The 18,902-nt window shown below is 45.3% G+C and overlaps 1 protein-coding gene across 1 annotated transcript in view; it reads right to left on the reverse strand.

The window, feature by feature from the left end:
- mtmr12 (myotubularin related protein 12) overlaps positions 1-17,881 on the reverse strand; it is a 27,846-nt gene extending 9,965 nt beyond the window's left edge. Inside the window, exons 1-12 of the mRNA XM_045225900.1 lie at positions 17,345-17,881; positions 14,626-14,683; positions 14,290-14,429; positions 8,807-8,879; positions 8,501-8,637; positions 8,316-8,406; positions 5,493-5,616; positions 5,217-5,292; positions 3,783-3,880; positions 3,374-3,577; positions 2,523-2,593; positions 225-397 (exon numbers count right to left, since the gene is read on the reverse strand). Coding sequence (XP_045081835.1) covers positions 225-397; positions 2,523-2,593; positions 3,374-3,577; positions 3,783-3,880; positions 5,217-5,292; positions 5,493-5,616; positions 8,316-8,406; positions 8,501-8,637; positions 8,807-8,879; positions 14,290-14,429; positions 14,626-14,683; positions 17,345-17,881 — 1,782 coding nt within the window. The remainder of the gene's footprint in view (positions 1-224; positions 398-2,522; positions 2,594-3,373; positions 3,578-3,782; positions 3,881-5,216; positions 5,293-5,492; positions 5,617-8,315; positions 8,407-8,500; positions 8,638-8,806; positions 8,880-14,289; positions 14,430-14,625; positions 14,684-17,344) is intronic.
- Positions 17,882-18,902: the final 1,021 nt, after the last annotated feature.

An 18,902-nucleotide genomic window follows, 5' to 3' on the forward strand; every position in this document is an offset into this window, starting at 1 on the left:
ATAAGGCATATCGCAGGTCTCAAATCCTTGAATCCCCCACAGTCCTTGATTCTTAAAAATTCCTCGCCTCCTTCTCAAAGCTCATTGGAGGAGGATGTCAAGGGGAGGGACATTGGAGCCTCTCCACCAATAAGCTTTGAGAGGGAGGCGAGGAATCAAAGTTTTGACAGCTTGTTAAAGTTTTCAGACAACAGAATAGACCTAAAACAGGACACAGATCCTACCTCCACCTTGTCCTTGAGGTGCAGATGGTTGGAGCGATCCAGGAAGGCATGTCCTCCCACCACCCACTCCTTCTGCACCAGACTCTGGAAGCCCAGAAGAGTTCTGTAGTAGGGGTCCAACATCAACTGGACCAGACTGGAGACCACACAGCACAGGTCCGAACCGCCCTCCTCTGGAACAATACAATACAACTTAACACCACAGGTCCGAACCGCCCTCCTCTGAAACATAAACAATGTTCCAGTATCATTCCTAACATTTATTCAACAACATTCAAGAGAAGTTTTTTGCAAGACACAGCACAGGCCCAAACCACCTTCCTCTGGAACACAAACAAACGAATATTTAAAAAGGTAGACTCAGTGATATGATGTAGATGCAGAGAGTAAAACAGCATACTGGGTAAATTTCTGCAACAACGAAGGAGTGTTGAAGGGAGAGGCTCAACTTCTCAGCTGTTTTGGTGCTCTGGCCACCACACTGTAAACATCAGATACTGGGTGTGACTGTGTGACATCGATGTCTTGCATCTCACTCATCTCAGTATCTCCGGTGCAGCTCGTGGCAACGTCATTTAGCTGAGTCTACCTTCAATTAATGTCATTGTTTTTATTGAACCAGGAGGATAGTCCACTCCGTAACTATTGCCACTGCTCTCCTGGGAGTCCATGAGTCATTACATTGTAGTAATTTAGCAGACGCTCTTATCCAGAGCGACTTACAGTTAGTGAGTGCATACATTTTTCATACTGGCCCCCCATGGGAATCGAACCCACAACCCTGGCGTTGCAAGCGCCACGCTCTACCAACTGAGCTACAGGAGGACAAATGTTCTTAAGCAAAGTAATTAAAAAGACGTCAAACAAAATGTCAGGTCACAGGATCTGTGTGGCCAACCCTTGACAAATAAAATACAACCCTCCTCAAACAACTAGCAAACAATAACAAGATAACTAATGTAAAGCATACTGTGTCCATAATAAGTACAGTGGGGAGAACAAGTATTTGATACACTGCCGATTTTGCAGGTTTTCCTACTTACAAAGCATGTAGAGGTCTGTAATTTTTTATCATAGGTACACTTCAACTGTGAGAGACGGAATCTAAAACAAAAATCCAGAAAATCACATTGTATGATTTTTAAGTAATTAATTTGCATTTTATTGCATGACATAAGTATTTGATCACCTACCAACCAGTAAGAATTCCGGCTCTCACAGACCTGTTAGTTTTTCTTTAAGAAGCCCTCCTGTTCTCCACTCATTACCTGTATTAACTGCACCTGTTTGAACTCGTTACCTGTATAAAAGACACCTGTCCACACACTCAATCAAACAGACTCCAACCTCTCCACAGTGGCCAAGACCAGAGAGCTGTGTAAGGACATCAGGGATAAAATTGTAGACCTGCACAAGGCTTTTTATTGAACCAGGAGGATAGTCCACTCAGTAACTATTGCCACTGCTCTCCTGGGAGTCCATGAGTCATTACATGTTAGTCATTTAGCAGACGCTCTTATCCAGAGCGACTTACAGTTAGTGAGTGCATACATTTTTCATACTGCCCCCCCATGGGAATCGAACCCACAACCCTGGCGTTGCAAGCGCCACGCTCTACCAACTGGGCTACAGGAGGACAAATGTTCTTAAGCAAAGTAATTAAAAAGATGTCAAACAAAATGTCAGGTCACAGGATCTGTGTGGCCAACCCTTGACAAATAAAATACAACCCTCCTCAAATAACTGGTCCTTCCCCATATAACTGGTCCTTCCCCATATAACTGGTCCTTCCCCATATAACTGGTCCTTCCCCATATAACTGGTCCTTCCCCATATAACTGGTCCTTCCCCATATAACTGGTCCTTCCCCATATAACTGGTCCTTCCCCATATAACTGGTCCTTCCCCATATAACTGGTCCTTACCCATATAACTGGTCCTTACCCATATAACTGGTCCTTACCCATATAACTGGTCCTTCCCCATATAACTGGTCCTTCCCCCTATAACTGGTCCTTCCCCATATAACTGGTCCTTCCCCATATAACTGGTCCTTCCCCTATAACTGGTCCTTATAACTGGTCCTTACCCATATAACTGGTCCTTCCCCATATAACTGGTCCTTCCCCATATAACTGGTCCTTACCCAGATAACTGGTCCTTCCCCATATATCTGGTCCTTCCCCATATAACTGGTCCTTCCCCATATATCTGGTCCTTCCCCATATAACTGGTCCTTCCCCATATAACTGGTCCTTCCCCATATATCTGGTCCTTCCCCATATAACTGGTCCTTACCCATAATGAGAACATTTGTGTTTTCCTTCTCCAGGCATTCAACTACCTCCACAGCCTTCTGGAGGCACTGTCTGCAACACACAAGACATTGACACTTAGTGTAAGACAAGACATTGACTCTTAGTGTAAGACAAGACATTGACTCTTAGTGTAAGACAAGACATTGACTCTTAGTGTAAGACAAGACATTGACTCTTACCGTAAACGCTAAAACAAATACATTGGTAACACTGGACATATACACTCAGTGGCCATTTTATTAGGTACACCTATCTAGTACCGAGTCGGACCCCCCCCTTGTCCCCAGAACAGCCTGAATTCTTCGGGGGAATGGATTCTACGAGGTGTGGAATTCAAACATTTCTCAGTTGGTATCAAGGGACCTAACGTATGTCAGGAAAACATTCCTTACACCATTTCACCACCACCAGGCTACACCGTTGACACCAGGCTGGATGGGGCCATGGACTCATGCTGCTCACACCAAATCCTGACTCTGACATCAGCATGACGCAACAGGAACCGGGATTCATCGGACCAGGCGATGTTTTTCACACCATTTCTCGTAAAACAATAGACACTGTCGTGCGTGAAAAGCCCAGGAGGCCGGCCGTTTCTGAGATACTGGATCCGGTGCGCATGGCACCGACGATCACACCACTCTCAAAGTATCTTAGGTCACTTGTTCTGCCCATTCTAACGTTCAACCGAACAGTAACTATGTTTTTATATAGCAAGCCACGGCCACCTGACTCACTGTCTGTAGGAGCCAATCATTTTCCTGAATGGGGTGGTGTACCTAATAAACATTGTAACACAGGACAAATAGTAGTTTGGTTTTCAAATCTCACCTGATGATGTCCAGCCATCCACAGTTGTCAAGTGAGGAGAACCACTTCATATCGGACATCCAAAACTCTGTTGTATTGTCGATGAGGAAGAACTGTTTGAACTTGTTGTAAGACAGCTGGATGTCCTGTACGGTGGGAAGTGTCTCTGACAGGTCTTCTGTCTTTACTGAGTACAGGTGGTTGTGAGCCACAGCCGTCAACATTCTGCAACACACCCTCACCGTATTAGACAAAAGTCGGTACACTTCATTTAAAAAAGGGAACCTTTGGACTGCAACAGTCATAAAAGCCACATATAACATTTATAAAAATCAGTAAAATACATAAGCATTCGTCACTATTAAAACACAGACAATACTCAACATGATCTAACCAATAAGGAAATGGCATGGGATGTAATGTTTCTTACTTCTCCATGTGTGTTTGTGGAACGTTGTCCTCTGGTAGCAGGGGTAGAGAGGCTGTTTTAAACAAGGCACAGCCACTATGATGAGACCAGCACCACATCTGAAACAGACGTGATCAAATACATTCATTCATTTGTATACTGACCATACAGCAAGTGAAGAGTTATGGCCATATACAGTGCTGTGGAAAAAGTATTTGCCCCCTTTCTAATTTTCTCTACTTTTGCATATTTGTGATACTGAATGTTATCAGATCTTCAACCAAAACCTAATATTAGATAAAGGGAACATAAGTGAACAAATAACACAACAATTACATATTTATTTCATTTATTTCATAAACAAAGTTATGCAACACCCAATTCCCCTGTGTGAAAAAGTAATTGCCCCCTTACACTCAATAACTGGTTGTGCCACCTTTAGCTGCAATGACTCCAACCAAATGCTTCCTGTAGTTGTTGATCAGTCTCTCACGTCGCTGTGGAGGAATTTTGGCCCACTCTTCCATGCAGAACTGCTTTAACTCAGTGACGTGTGGGTTTTCAAGCATGAACCGCTCGTTTCAAGTCCTGCCACAACATCTCAATTGGGATTAGGTCTGGACTTTGACTAGGCCACTCCAAAACATTATATTTGTTGCTTTTCAGCCATTCTGATGTAGACATGCATGTGTGTTTTGGATCATTGTCTTGCTGCTTGACACAGCTGCGCTTCAGCTTCAGCTCACAGACAGATGGTCTGACATTCTCCTGTAGAATTCTCTGATACAGAGCAGAATTCATGGTTCCTTCTATTAAGGCAAGTCGTCCAGGTCCTGAGGCAGCAAAGCATCCCCAAACCATCACACCACCACCACCATGCTTGAACAAGATCAAAATGCCTGGCGAAAACCAAACTCTGCATTCCACAGTAAGAACATCATACCAAAGGTCAAGCGTGGTGGTGGTGTGATGGTTTGAGATGTTGTGGCAGGACTTGAAACGAGCAGTTCATGCTTGAAAACCCACACGTCACTGAGTTAAAGCAGTTCTGCATGGAAGAGTGGGCCAAAATTCCTCCACAGCGACGTGAGAGACTGATCAACAACTACAGGAAGCATTTGGTTGGAGTCATTGCAGCTAAAGGTGGCACAACCAGTTATTGAGTGTAAGGGGGCAATTACTTTTTCACACAGGGGAATTGGGTGTTGCATAACTTTGTTTATGAAATAAATGAAATAAATATGTAATTGTTGTGTTATTTGTTCACTTATGTTCGCTTTATCTAATATTAGGTTTTGGTTGAAGATCTGATAACATTCAGTATCACAAATATGCAAAAGTGGAGAAAATTAGAAAGGGGGCAAATACTTTTTCACAGCACTGTAATTAAATATGAGATATTCAATTTTTCAAGTACCAGACACAAAACGGCATACAAAAAAAATCGACACATACCGGTAATCCCTTTCCCTGGTACTTAGTCAAGTCCTCGTCCGAGACGTTTGCTGGGACAATAAAAAACTGAGGCAGCCTGCAGGAAAAATATTTTTGTTAACTTCAAATCATGATAAAAACAGGAAACAGGTGAATCAAGGATAAACTACAGAGTTCTTCAACCAACAACATGTTGATCATGATGATGCGATGTCTTGATATACAACTAGCATGTTCCAGCAGTTATATTACGTGTGGCATTTGGTCTGATGTTTAAAAAAAATGTAATGGCAGTACTTTGGAGAGAGCTCAAAGCTGCGGTTCTCTGAGACCAGTCTGCAGTTTCCTTTAGTTCTCTTCATGTCCTGAGTCCAGTCCTCCACAGAGTCAAACATCACCGTCTGCTTTTTCCTCTGCATCTCTGGAAAAACAGAAGGCACTGTTACTTACATTTACGTCATTTAGCAGACGTTCTCTCAATGGCTCTCTACAGATCTGTGTATGCATCTGTATTAGTCATCTTCATGGGTTTGTAGTCAACATTCTGAAATAGATTTGAATACATTGACATTATATATATTTTATTTAAAATGTTACCCTCTTTTTCGATCTTGTCTCATCGCAGCAACTCCCCAACGGGCTCGGGAGAGGCGAAGGTCGAGTCATGCGTCCTCCGAAACATGACCCGCCAAACCGCCCTTCTTAACACCCGCCCGCTTAACCTGGAAGCCAGCCGCACCAATCTGTCGGAGGAAACACCGTTCCCCTGACGACAGAGGTTAGCCTGCAGGTGCCCGGCCCGCCACAAGGAGTCGCTAGAGCGCGATGAGCCAAGTAAAGCCCCCTCGGCCAAACCCTCCCCTAACCCAAACGACTCTGGGCCAATTGTGCTCCGCCCTATGGGACTCCCGATCACGGCCGGTTGTGATACAGCCCGGCACCGAACCCGGGTCTGTAGTGACGCCTCTAGCACTGTGATGCGCCACTCGCCGCCCTGTACATTGACATTCTGTAACAGTTTGGTGATAATGACAGTCATGGCGGTGGTAAGAAAGCACAAACAGATCTGGGGTATGCAGGCTAGCAGATCTCAGAGTTAATAGAAGCCCGGTCTGGGGTATGCAGGCTAGCAGATCTCAGAGTTAATAGAAGCCCGGTCTGGGGTATGCAGGCTAGCAGATCTCAGAGTTAATAGAAGCCCGGTCTGGGGTATGCAGGCTAGCAGATCTCAGAGTTAATAGAAGCCCGGTCTGGGGTATGCAGGCTAGCAGATCTCAGAGTTAATAGAAGCCCGGTCTGGGGTATGCAGGCTAGCAGATCTCAGAGTTAATAGAAGCCCAGTCTGGGGTATGCAGGCTAGCAGATCTCAGAGTTAATAGAAGCCCAGTCTGGGGTATGCAGGCTAGCAGATCTCAGAGTTAATAGAAGCCCTGTCTGTCTGTCTGTCTGTCTGTCTGACTGACTCAATACAAGTCACCGCTCTGTGAACATGCGGCGAGCAATGAGAGGAGACAGAGAGAGACAGGAACATAACCCCATACTGAACAGTGTTGTGGGACAGAATCAGCCTTACCAGTCCACGACCACAAGGAAGAGAGAGGAGAGACCGTGACAGAGGAGCTTTGAGGAATGTCGCAGCTGACATCTCTTGGGCTCAGTGCCGTCTCAGACAGACAAAGGGCCCCATAGAGTCCTGCCTGGCGGTGAGAGGGGACGTGACAGCGGGGCCACACTGCAGGGATCGTTCACCTCACTAACAGCTCTGTAACCGTTGGGGCTGGAACACCGTCATCGGTAACCATTGGTAACAAAACCACATTCTAGAATGTGTTTTGGGGCTTCTCTCTTTACTTCAGCCTTCTCCTCGCAGAAAATATGCAGAAATATTAGTGATGGTGTGTTGACAAGGCTATCCCTCTGTGATGGCGTGTTGACAAGGCTATCCCTCTGTGATGGTGTGTTGACAAGGCTATCCCTCTGTGATGGCGTGTTGACAAGGCTATCCCTCAGTGATGGCGTGTTGACAAGGCCATCCCTCTGTGATGGCGTGTTGACAAGGCTATCCCTCTGTGATGGCGTGTTGACAAGGCTATCCCTCGGTGATGGCGTGTTGACAAGGCTATCCCTCTGTGATGGCGTGTTGACAAGGCTATCCCTCTGTGATGGCGTGTTGACAAGGCTATCCCTCTGTGATGGCGTGTTGACAAGGCTATCCCTCTGTGATGGCGTGTTGACAAGGCTATCCCTCTGTGATGGCGTGTTGACAAGGCTATCCCTCTGTGATGGTGTGTTGACAAGGCTATCCCTCTGTGATGGCGTGTTGACAAGGCTATCCCTCGGTGATGGCGTGTTGACAAGGCTATCCCTCGGTGATGGCGTGTTGACAAGGCTATCCCTCTGTGATGGCGTGTTGACAAGGCTATCCCTCTGTGATGGCGTGTTGACAAGGCTATCCCTCTGTGATGGCGTGTTGACAAGGCTATCCCTCGGTACGATTCCAGGGAAGCCGGAGCAGCTCTGTGTAGGGAGACTTGGGCCTAGTAGTCCTGTTGTGAGTTCATGTATGCACTCACTAACTGTAAGTCGCTCTGGATAACAGCGTCTGCTAAATGACTAAAAATGTAATGTAATATTACCCAGAGACACCTGTTACATTAGATTTTTGCGGTGACACATCAGGACTTGTGATCTTTGTGTCATTCACTACGCCTACCTGGATACGAGGCGTTCTCTACAGTAACTACGGCTACCTGGATACGAGGCGTTCTCTACAGTAACTACGGCTACCTGGATACGAGGCGTTCTCTACAGTAACTACGGCTACCTGGATACGAGGCGTTCTCTACAGTAACTACACCTACCTGGATACGAGGTGTTCTCTACAGTAACTACACCTACCTGGATACGAGGCGTTCTCTACAGTAACTACGGCTACCTGGATACGAGGTGTTCTCTACAGTAACTACACCTACCTGGATACGAGGTGTTCTCTACAGTAACTACACCTACCTGGATACGAGGTGTTCTCTACAGTAACTACACCTACCTGGATACGAGGTGTTCTCTACAGTAACTACGGCTACCTGGATATGAGGCGTTCTCTACAGTAACTACACCTACCTGGATACGAGGTGTTCTCGCAGTAGGAAAAAGCAAAGAGGCATCTCAGGGACTTCGGCTCCAGACAGTGGTGGATAATCCCTTGGAAGATCTATCAAGGGGAGACGAAGCATGTTTCCAATCAATCAATCAATCAATCAACAAGATAGAATACATTTGGGATTTTTGGAAGCCGCTAGCTGCACCTTTTTGGCATCTTCCTCTTTAGAGAAGGTCAGAGAAAACTGAAACACCCGTAAGTCTTTGCAGTGGATGATGATCTTAGACGGATACTTGTTCTTCATCAGACCTCCTGTTAACAGCTTCTTCTTGTCTTCATAACCTGAAGACAGACGTCACAAAATGATCAAGACTCCAGTGATATTCTTTCAAAAGGCAAAACAATCTATTAATCTCAAGACTTTAAAATGACTAGTCAACACTGAGTACGACTGGAAGGAAACTAGGAAATATTCAAAAGTTGAATAAAACAATATTTCAGTAAGATGTACCTCCATAGATGTTATCCACACACGAAAGAGGGATGTCATTTTCACCGTAGAGTTTATTCTTGAAGAGCTGGCCCTACGTAAGGAAGAACATTATTATAATATATTCAGCCATTCAGACACATTTGGGAACAGGATAAACAGCAGCAGCTGCCTGAGCTCTAATCAAAACAAACACTACTCCTGAGTCACATACTCAGTTCCCCAAATGGCTTCTGTAATAAAGAAAGTGTGTGTGCTCCCTCTCATCTGGGTACTTCCTCATTCAACATCACCCTCTGAGTGAGTCTGGTTCAGAGGAAGAGCCATTAGTCTGAAGTGTGTCTGGTTCAGAGGAAGAGTCATTAGTCTGAAGTGTGTCTGGTTCAGAGGAAGAGCCATTCGTCTGAAGTGTGTCTGGTTCAGAGGAAGAGTCATTAGTCTGAAGTGTGTCTGGTTCAGAGGAAGAGTCATTAGTCTGAAGTGTGTCAGGTTCAGAGGAAGAGTCATTAGTCTGAAGTGTGTCTGGTTCAGAGGAAGAGCCATTAGTCTGAAGTGTGTCTGGTTCAGAGGAAGAGCCATTAGTCTGAAGTGTGTCTGGTTCAGAGGAAGAGTCATTAGTCTGAAGTGTGTCTGGTTCAGAGGAAGAGTCATTAGTCTGAAGTGTGTCTGGTTCAGAGGAAGAGCAATTAGTCTGAAGTGTGTCTGGTTCAGAGGAAGAGCAATTAGTCTGAAGTGTGTCAGGTTCAGAGGAAGAGTCTGAAGTGTGTCTGGTTCAGAGGAAGAGTCATTAGTCTGAAGTGTGTCAGGTTCAGAGGAAGAGTCATTAGTCTGAAGTGTGTCTGGTTCAGAGGAAGAGCCATTAGTCTGAAGTGTGTCTGGTTCAGAGGAAGAGCCATTAGTCTGAAGTGAGTCTGGTTCAGAGGAAGAGTCATTAGTCTGAAGTGTGTCTGGTTCAGAGGAAGAGTCATTAGTCTGAAGTGTGTCAGGTTCAGAGGAAGAGTCATTAGTCTGAAGTGTGTCAGGTTCAGAGGAAGAGTCTGAAGTGTGTCTGGTTCAGAGGAAGAGTCATTAGTCTGAAGTGTGTCTGGTTCAGAGGAAGAGTCATTAGTCTGAAGTGTGTCAGGTTCAGAGGAAGAGTCTGAAGTGTGTCAGGTTCAGAGGAAGAGTCATTAGTCTGAAGTGTGTCAGGTTCAGAGGAAGAGTCATTAGTCTGAAGTGTGTCTGGTTCAGAGGAAGAGTCATTAGTCTGAAGTGTGTCTGGTTCAGAGGAAGAGTCATTAGTCTGAAGTGTGTCAGGTTCAGAGGAAGAGTCTGAAGTGTGTCTGGTTCAGAGGAAGAGTCATTAGTCTGAAGTGTGTCTGGTTCAGAGGAAGAGTCATTAGTCTGAAGTGTGTCAGGTTCAGAGGAAGAGTCTGAAGTGTGTCAGGTTCAGAGGAAGAGTCATTAGTCTGAAGTGTGTCTGGTTCAAAGGAAGAGTCATTAGTCTGAAGTGTGTCTGGTTCAGAGGAAGAGTCATTAGTCTGAAGTGTGTCAGGTTCAGAGGAAGAGTCATTAGTCTGAAGTGTGTCTGGTTCAGAGGAAGAGTCTGAAGTGTGTCTGGTTCAGAGGAAGAGTCATTAGTCTGAAGTGTGTCAGGTTCAGAGGAAGAGTCATTAGTCTGAAGTGTGTCAGGTTCAGAGGAAGAGTCATTAGTCTGAAGTGTGTCAGGTTCAGAGGAAGAGTCATTAGTCTGAAGTGTGTCAGGTTCAGAGGAAGAGCCATTAGTCTGAAGTGTGTCTGGTTCAGAGGAAGAGCCATTAGTCTGAAGTGTGTCTGGTTCAGAGGAAGAGTCTGAAGTGTGTCAGGTTCAGAGGAAGAGTCATTAGTCTGAAGTGTGTCTGGTTCAGAGGAAGAGCCATTAGTCTGAAGTGTGTCTGGTTCAGAGGAAGAGTCTGAAGTGTGTCAGGTTCAGAGGAAGAGTCATTAGTCTGAAGTGTGTCTGGTTCAGAGGAAGAGCCATTAGTCTGAAGTGTGTCAGGTTCAGAGGAAGAGCCATTAGTCTGAAGTGTGTCTGGTTCAGAGGAAGAGCCATTAGTCTGAAGTGTGTCTGGTTCAGAGGAAGAGTCTGAAGTGTGTCTGGTTCAGAGGAAGAGTCTGAAGTGTGTCTGGTTCAGAGGAAGAGCCATTAGTCTGAAGTGTGTCTGGTTCAGAGGAAGAGTCTGAAGTGTGTCAGGTTCAGAGGAAGAGTCATTAGTCTGAAGTGTGTCAGGTTCAGAGGAAGAGTCATTAGTCTGAAGTGTGTCTGGTTCAGAGGAAGAGTCATTAGTCTGAAGTGTGTCAGGTTCAGAGGAAGAGTCATTAGTCTGAAGTGTGTCTGGTTCAGAGGAAGAGTCATTAGTCTGAAGTGTGTCTGGTTCAGAGGAAGAGTCTGAAGTGTGTCTGGTTCAGAGGAAGAGTCATTAGTCTGAAGTGTGTCTGGTTCAGAGGAAGAGTCTGAAGTGTGTCTGGTTCAGAGGAAGAGTCATTAGTCTGAAGTGTGTCTGGTTCAGAGGAAGAGTCATTAGTCTGAAGTGTGTCTGGTTCAGAGGAAGAGTCTGAAGTGTGTCTGGTTCAGAGGAAGAGTCTGAAGTGTGTCTGGTTCAGAGGAAGAGTCATTAGTCTGAAGTGTGTCTGGTTCAGAGGAAGAGTCATTAGTCTGAAGTGTGTCTGGTTCAGAGGAAGAGTCTGAAGTGTGTCTGGTTCAGAGGAAGAGTCTGAAGTGTGTCTGGTTCAGAGGAAGAGTCATTAGTCTGAAGTGTGTCTGGTTCAGAGGAAGAGTCATTAGTCTGAAGTGTGTCTGGTTCAGAGGAAGGGCCATTAGTCTGAAGTGTGTCTGGTTCAGAGGAAGAGTCATTAGTCTGAAGTGTGTCTGGTTCAGAGGAAGAGTCATTAGTCTGAAGTGTGTCAGGTTCAGAGAAAGAGTCATTAGTCTGAAGTGTGTCAGGTTCAGAGGAAGAGTCATTAGTCTGAAGTGTGTCTGGTTCAGAGGAAGAGTCTGAAGTGTGTCTGGTTCAGAGGAAGAGTCATTAGTCTGAAGTGTGTCTGGTTCAGAGGAAGAGTCATTAGTCTGAAGTGTGTCAGGTTCAGAGGAAGAGTCATTAGTCTGAAGTGTGTCAGGTTCAGAGGAAGAGTCATTAGTCTGAAGTGTGTCTGGTTCAGAGGAAGAGTCATTAGTCTGAAGTGTGTTTGGTTCAGAGGAAGAGTCATTAGTCTGAAGTGTGTCTGGTTCAGAGGAAGAGTCATTAGTCTGAAGTGTGTCTGGTTCAGAGGAAGAGTCATTAGTCTGAAGTGTGTCTGGTTCAGAGGAAGAGTCATTAGTCTGAAGTGTGTCTGGTTCAGAGGAAGAGTCATTAGTCTGAAGTGTGTCTGGTTCAGAGGAAGAGTCATTAGTCTGAAGTGTGTCTGGTTCAGAGGAAGAGTCTGAAGTGTGTCAGGTTCAGAGGAAGAGTCATTAGTCTGAAGTGTGTCTGGTTCAGAGGAAGAGTCATTAGTCTGAAGTGTGTCTGGTTCAGAGGAAGAGTCTGAAGTGTGTCAGGTTCAGAGGAAGAGTCATTAGTCTGAAGTGTGTCTGGTTCAGAGGAAGAGCCATTAGTCTGAAGTGTGTCTGGTTCAGAGGAAGAGCCATTAGTCTGAAGTGTGTCTGGTTCAGAGGAAGAGTCTGAAGTGTGTCTGGTTCAGAGGAAGAGTCTGAAGTGTGTCTGGTTCAGAGGAAGAGTCATTAGTCTGAAGTGTGTCTGGTTCAGAGGAAGAGTCATTAGTCTGAAGTGTGTCTGGTTCAGAGGAAGAGTCATTAGTCTGAAGTGTGTCTGGTTCAGAGGAAGAGTCATTAGTCTGAAGTGTGTCTGGTTCAGAGGAAGAGTCATTAGTCTGAAGTGTGTCTGGTTCAGAGGAAGGGTCATTAGTCTGAAGTGTGTCTGGTTCAGAGGAAGAGTCTGAAGTGTGTCAGGTTCAGAGGAAGAGTCATTAGTCTGAAGTGTGTCTGGTTCAGAGGAAGAGTCTGAAGTGTGTCTGGTTCAGAGGAAGAGTCATTAGTCTGAAGTGTGTCTGGTTCAGAGGAAGAGTCATTAGTCTGAAGTGTGTCAGGTTCAGAGGAAGAGTCATTAGTCTGAAGTGTGTCTGGTTCAGAGGAAGAGCCATTAGTCTGAAGTGTGTCTGGTTCAGAGGAAGAGCCATTAGTCTGAAGTGTGTCTGGTTCAGAGGAAGAGTCTGAAGTGTGTCAGGTTCAGAGGAAGAGTCATTAGTCTGAAGTGTGTCTGGTTCAGAGGAAGAGCCATTAGTCTGAAGTGTGTCTGGTTCAGAGGAAGAGTCATTAGTCTGAAGTGTGTCTGGTTCAGAGGAAGAGTCATTAGTCTGAAGTGTGTCTGGTTCAGAGGAAGAGTCATTAGTCTGAAGTGTGTCTGGTTCAAAGGAAGAGTCATTAGTCTGAAGTGTGTCTGGTTCAGAGGAAGAGCCATTAGTCTGAAGTGTGTCTGGTTCAGAGGAAGAGCCATTAGTCTGAAGTGTGTCTGGTTCAGAGGAAGAGTCATTAGTCTGAAGTGTGTCTGGTTCAGAGGAAGAGTCATTAGTCTGAACTGTGTCTGGTTCAGAGGAAGAGTCAGTCTGAAGTGTGTCTGGTTCAGAGGAAGAGTCATTAGTCTGAAGTGTGTCAGGTTCAGAGGAAGAGTCTGAAGTGTGTCAGGTTCAGAGGAAGAGTCATTAGTCTGAAGTGTGTCAGGTTCAGAGGAAGAGCCATTAGTCTGAAGTGTGTCTGGTTCAGAGGAAGAGTCATTAGTCTGAAGTGTGTCTGGTTCAGAAGAAGGGCCATTAGTCTGAAGTGTGTCTGGTTCAGAGGAAGAGCCATTAGTCTGAAGTGTGTCTGGTTCAGAGGAAGAGTCTGAAGTGTGTCTGGTTCAGAGGAAGAGTCTGAAGTGTGTCTGGTTCAGAGGAAGAGTCATTAGTCTGAAGTGTGTCTGGTTCAGAGGAATAGTCATTAGTCTGAAGTGTGTCTGGTTCAGAGGAAGAGTCTGAAGTGTGTCAGGTTCAGAGGAAGAGTCATTAGTCTGAAGTGTGTCAGGTTCAGAGGAAGAGTCATTAGTCTGAAATGTGTCAGGTTCAGAGGAAGAGCCATTAGTCTGAAGTGTGTCTGGTTCAGAGGAAGAGTCATTAGTCTGAAGTGTGTCTGGTTCAGAGGAAGAGCCATTAGTCTGAAGTGTGTCTGGTTCAGAGGAAGAGTCATTAGTCTGAAGTGTGTCTGGTTCAGAGGAAGAGTCTGAAGTGTGTCTGGTTCAGAGGAAGAGTCATTAGTCTGAAGTGTGTCTGGTTCAGAGGAAGAGCCATTAGTCTGAAGTGTGTCTGGTTCAGAGGAAGAGCCATTAGTCTGAAGTGTGTCTGGTTCAGAGGAAGAGTCATTAGTCTGAAGTGTGTCAGGTTCAGAGGAAGAGTCTGAAGTGTCCATGATGAAGTGACCTATCAAACTGTCCGTTATTCAACGTGACGCCGGTCCTCACCATCTCCTCAGCGGGCGCCTCGTCGCTGACAAAGGACACTCTAAAGTTGGTGCAGAGCAGCGCCCCGAAGACGCCTCGCTGTGACAGGTCATCCTGAGTGTACTTCAACACTGTGCTGGCACTGCAGAACACCACCTCGCCTGGGGATGGTCCAGACAGACACAGAGACAGACAGACAGACAGACAGAGACAGACAGACAGACAGAGACAGAGACAGACAGACAGAGACAGACAGACAGAGACAGGAAAGTTATGAGCAAATCAACTTGATGCCAATTTGTCAATCATCGAGGCAATTCCAAGTTCTGTGGAGAGGAGGAATTTATCCAGATGCACCTGGTAACAAGTCTGGATGTTTCTCTTTTCTGGAGTGTTCCTTCTCTGACTTGATTTCCTGTGTGAAACAATGACAAAACAACATTTTCATTATCAGTTTACTACCTCTATGATAGTAAAATATATATAAGAATACAAACTAAAATGGCTCATTCAAAAGGACATCCTCTAACGTAATGACATGGTTTCATCATCTCTCTTGACAACGAACAAGGTAGTCTGGTTTTGAAATTCCTTCTAGCTTGCTTCTGGTTGGCCTTGCGAGTGGCGCAACGGTCTGTGGTGCAGCGGTCTAAGGCACTGCAGTGCTTGAGGCGTCACTACAGATCCGGGTTCGATCCCGAGTTCGTAAGGGAGTTGCAGCGATGGGACAAGACTGTAACTACCATTTGGATATCACAACATTGGAGAGAAAAGTGGGTAAAATGTACCATAAAATAATAATAGCTTCTGGTTCTGTGTAAAACCGTGGCCATAGATAAGGCTAATTTTAAAGCTGTGGCCATAGATAAGGCTAATTTTAAAGCTGTGGCCATAGATAAGGCTAATTTTAAAGCTGTGGCCATAGATAAGGCTCATTTTAAAGCTGTGGCCATAGATAAGGCTCATTTTAAAGCCGTGGCCATAGATAAGGCTCATTTTAATGCTGTGGCCATAGATAAGGCTCATTTTAAAGCCGTGGCCATAGATAAGGCTCATTTTAAAGCCGTGGCCATAGATAAGGCTCATTTTAAAGCCGTGGCCATAGATAAGGCTCATTTTAAAGCCGTGGCCATAGATAAGGCTCATTTTAAAGCTGTGACCATAGATAAGGCTCATTTTAATGCTGTGGCCATAGATAAGGCTCATTTTAAAGCCGTGGCCATAGATAAGGCTCATTTTAAAGCTGTGACCATAGATAAGGCTCATTTTAAAGCCGTGGCCATAGATAAGGCTCATTTTAAAGCTGTGACCATAGACAAGCCAAACTCAACTGGCGGACCGCGTTCCCCAGAGAAGGGTCAATCCGGACCGGACAACAGCGCATTTTGTTCTATAAAAGTCAATCAATTATTTTTTGACCATTTTAGAAAATGGCGCAGCGGCCACTCTACCTCAGTAACCTCTCCCTCTCCCTCGTCCCTCCCCCTCGTCCCTCTCCCTCGTCCCTCTCCCTCGTCCCTCTCCCCTCGTCCCTCTCCCCTCGTCCCTCTCCCCCTCCCCTCTCCCTGTTAATATCACAGATAGGAGCTTAGTTACCAGGATCTTTGGTAATATGGCTAAAAAAATTGACAAGTTGACTCTGAAAACCACATATTCAAAGACAGGTGGACAGAACAGTATTCATTCATTCTCCCTCCAACTAGCACAAAACCAATGTGCCTGACATGATATATGATATGATGCCTGATATATGATATGATGCCTTATATGATATGATGCCTGATATAATATGATATGATGCCTGATATATGATATGATATCTGATTTGATGCCTGATATATGATATGATGCCTGACATGATATATGATATGATGCCTGACATGATATATGATATGATGCCCATGGGGCGGCGCACAATTGGCCCAGCGTCGTCCAGGGTAGGGGAGGGAATGACCGGCAGGGATGTAGCTCAGTTGGTAGAGCATGGCGTTTGCAAAGCCAGGGTTGTGGGTTCGATTCCCACGTGGGGCCAGTATGAAAAAAATAAATAATAATAATGTATGCACTCACTAACTGTAAGTCGCTCTGGATAAGAGCGTCTGCTAAATGACTAAAATGTAAATGTAAATATGATAAGATGCCTGATATAATATGACATGATGCCTGATATATGATATGATGCCTGATATGCAGTGAGTCGTAGCTCTCCTGAAAAGTGCCCATGTTAAGCACCATTATGACACCAGGCATAGTAAATTGGATCAGACGTATCCCCTGAACACGGAGGTGAGAACAAACTAGATTAACCAACTCAAATCCCAATATGAGACGTCCACCAAAATCCTTGTCAATTCCCTGACAGCCCAACAACGTGCAATGGAGTGTTCACTGAGGATAACTTGGTTTTGGAAAAACACAACAACAAAAAACATTTTCAGATGCTGAGATAATGCAAATAATGCATGTGTGAAGTTTCTGACACCTTGCTTGAAGGTAAACAAAAAGATGAGCTCAGAGAAAAGATCAAAACAGATCCCACAGCCATGAGGAGAACTGAAATATTAGCTGAATATTTAAACTTCACAACTTGATGAGGCCATTCAGAATGCACCATGCATTTCATTAGGATGAATTAACAGATAACACTGATAATGCCCAGCTTCTGGTGTTGGGTCAGATTTTATAACGAAACAAAGAAGGTATTCTGTGAGGAGCTGTTGGGCTTAACAAATCTAGAAGCACACACACGGGGAGAGGATATCCATGAGGCCATCAAAGGGATGCTGACAGAAATCTTCCGGTGCAAATGCAGAGAGACAAAGATGTTCCCAACCAGGTTGATTTCATCCAGAAGCTGATGGAGAACTTCAAGGCTCGCTTTGATGACTTCACTGTTGGAGGAGAACTGCTGCTGCTCATCCAGAACCCCTTATTGGTCACAAATTTGACAAAGTTGTCAGAAGAAGCAAAACAGATCTTCAGATGGGTAGATGCTGCATCACTGCAAATGGAGTTGATTGAGCTGCAAGAAAATGCGGCTTTGAAGGAGCCGGCTGGTGATCGGCTTTGAAGGAGCCGGCTGGTGATCGGCTTTGAAGGAGCCGGCTGGTGATCGGCTTTGAAGGAGCCGGCTGGTGATCGGCTTTGAAGGAGCCGGCTGGTGATCGGCTTTGAAGGAGCCGGCTGGTGATCGGCTCTGAAGGAGCAGGCTGGTGATTGGCTCTGAAGGAGCCGGCTGGTGATTGGCTCTGAAGGAGCCGGCTGGTGATTGGCTCTGAAGAAGCCGGCTGGTGATTGGCTCTGAAGGAGCCGGCTGGTGATTGGCTTTGAAGGAGCCGGCTGGTGATTGGCTCTGAAGGAGCCGGCTGGTGATTGGCTCTGAAGGAGCCGGCTGGTGATTGGCTCTGAAGGAGCCGGCTGGTGATTGGCTCTGAAGGAGCCGGCTGGTGATTGGCTCTGAAGGAGCCGGCTGGTGATTGGCTCTGAAGGAGCCGGCTGGTGATTGGCTCTGAAGGAGCCGGCTGGTGATGGTGACCCTGTCCCTTTCTGGGGAAAGATGGCGCCTGCAGCTGATGTCCCTGTTCAGGAAACTGGCGCTACACATCCTGACCATGTTTGGATCCACAGACAGCTGTGAATCAGCCTTCTCCACAATGAACTTTATTAAAAACAAATACCGCACCAGGCTCACCAATGAACACCTGCACCAGTGTCTCAGAGTTTCTCTCACACCATTTGTGCCAAAGTTCAAAGCATTGGCAGGAGACAGAAAGTGTAATTTCTCTCATTACTGCAAGGCAAGGACCAGAGGGATTTATACATGAATATTGCATGGCTCACAGTGATGTTCTGTGCATTCAGATTATTATTTTAGTTAAACTCTCCTTTGTTCTCCAGAAAACATGCACTTTATTTTAAATTAATAATAATAATAATTCAAGGCCAATGCACTTTTTGTATAGACAATTATGCAACCACTTCTGTTCTTCAGCAATGTTGATGCAATGTTGCACATGTTTACATTTGAAAGAAGTTGTAATTAATTCAAATTCTTAGTCATTTAATGTATTTAAATGTGCATTTTATATAACAACATGTTTCCTGAGTCGTAGACGACTATGTTTGTTACTACACTGATAAAGGACGATCTCCATCCGGACCTTTATCACCCAGGACATTACTACGCTGATAAAGGACCATCTCCATCCGGACCTTTATCACCCAGGACATTACTACGCTGATAAAGGACCATCTCCATCCGGACCTTTATCACCCAGGACATTACTACGCTGATAAAGGACCATCTCCATCCGGACCTTTACCACCCAGGACATTGGTGTCTCTGGACCTTCTCAAATAGTAGTTGAGTTCCCCCCTGCCATAGATAATACTAATTTTAAAGCTGTGACCATAGTTAATGTTCATTTTAATGCTGTGACCATAGATAAGGATCATTTTAAAGCTCTGTAGCCCAATTGGTAGAGCATGGCGCTTGCAACGCCAGGGTAGTGGGTTCGATCCCCGGGACCACTCATACGTAAAAATGTATGCGCACATGACTGTAAGTCGCTTTGGATAAAAGCGTCTGCTAAATGGCATATTATTATTAATGTTAATTTTAAAGCTGTGACCAT

Source organism: Coregonus clupeaformis, chromosome 16 (genome assembly GCF_020615455.1).
Source record: "Coregonus clupeaformis isolate EN_2021a chromosome 16, ASM2061545v1, whole genome shotgun sequence".
NCBI lineage: Eukaryota > Metazoa > Chordata > Actinopteri > Salmoniformes > Salmonidae > Coregonus > Coregonus clupeaformis.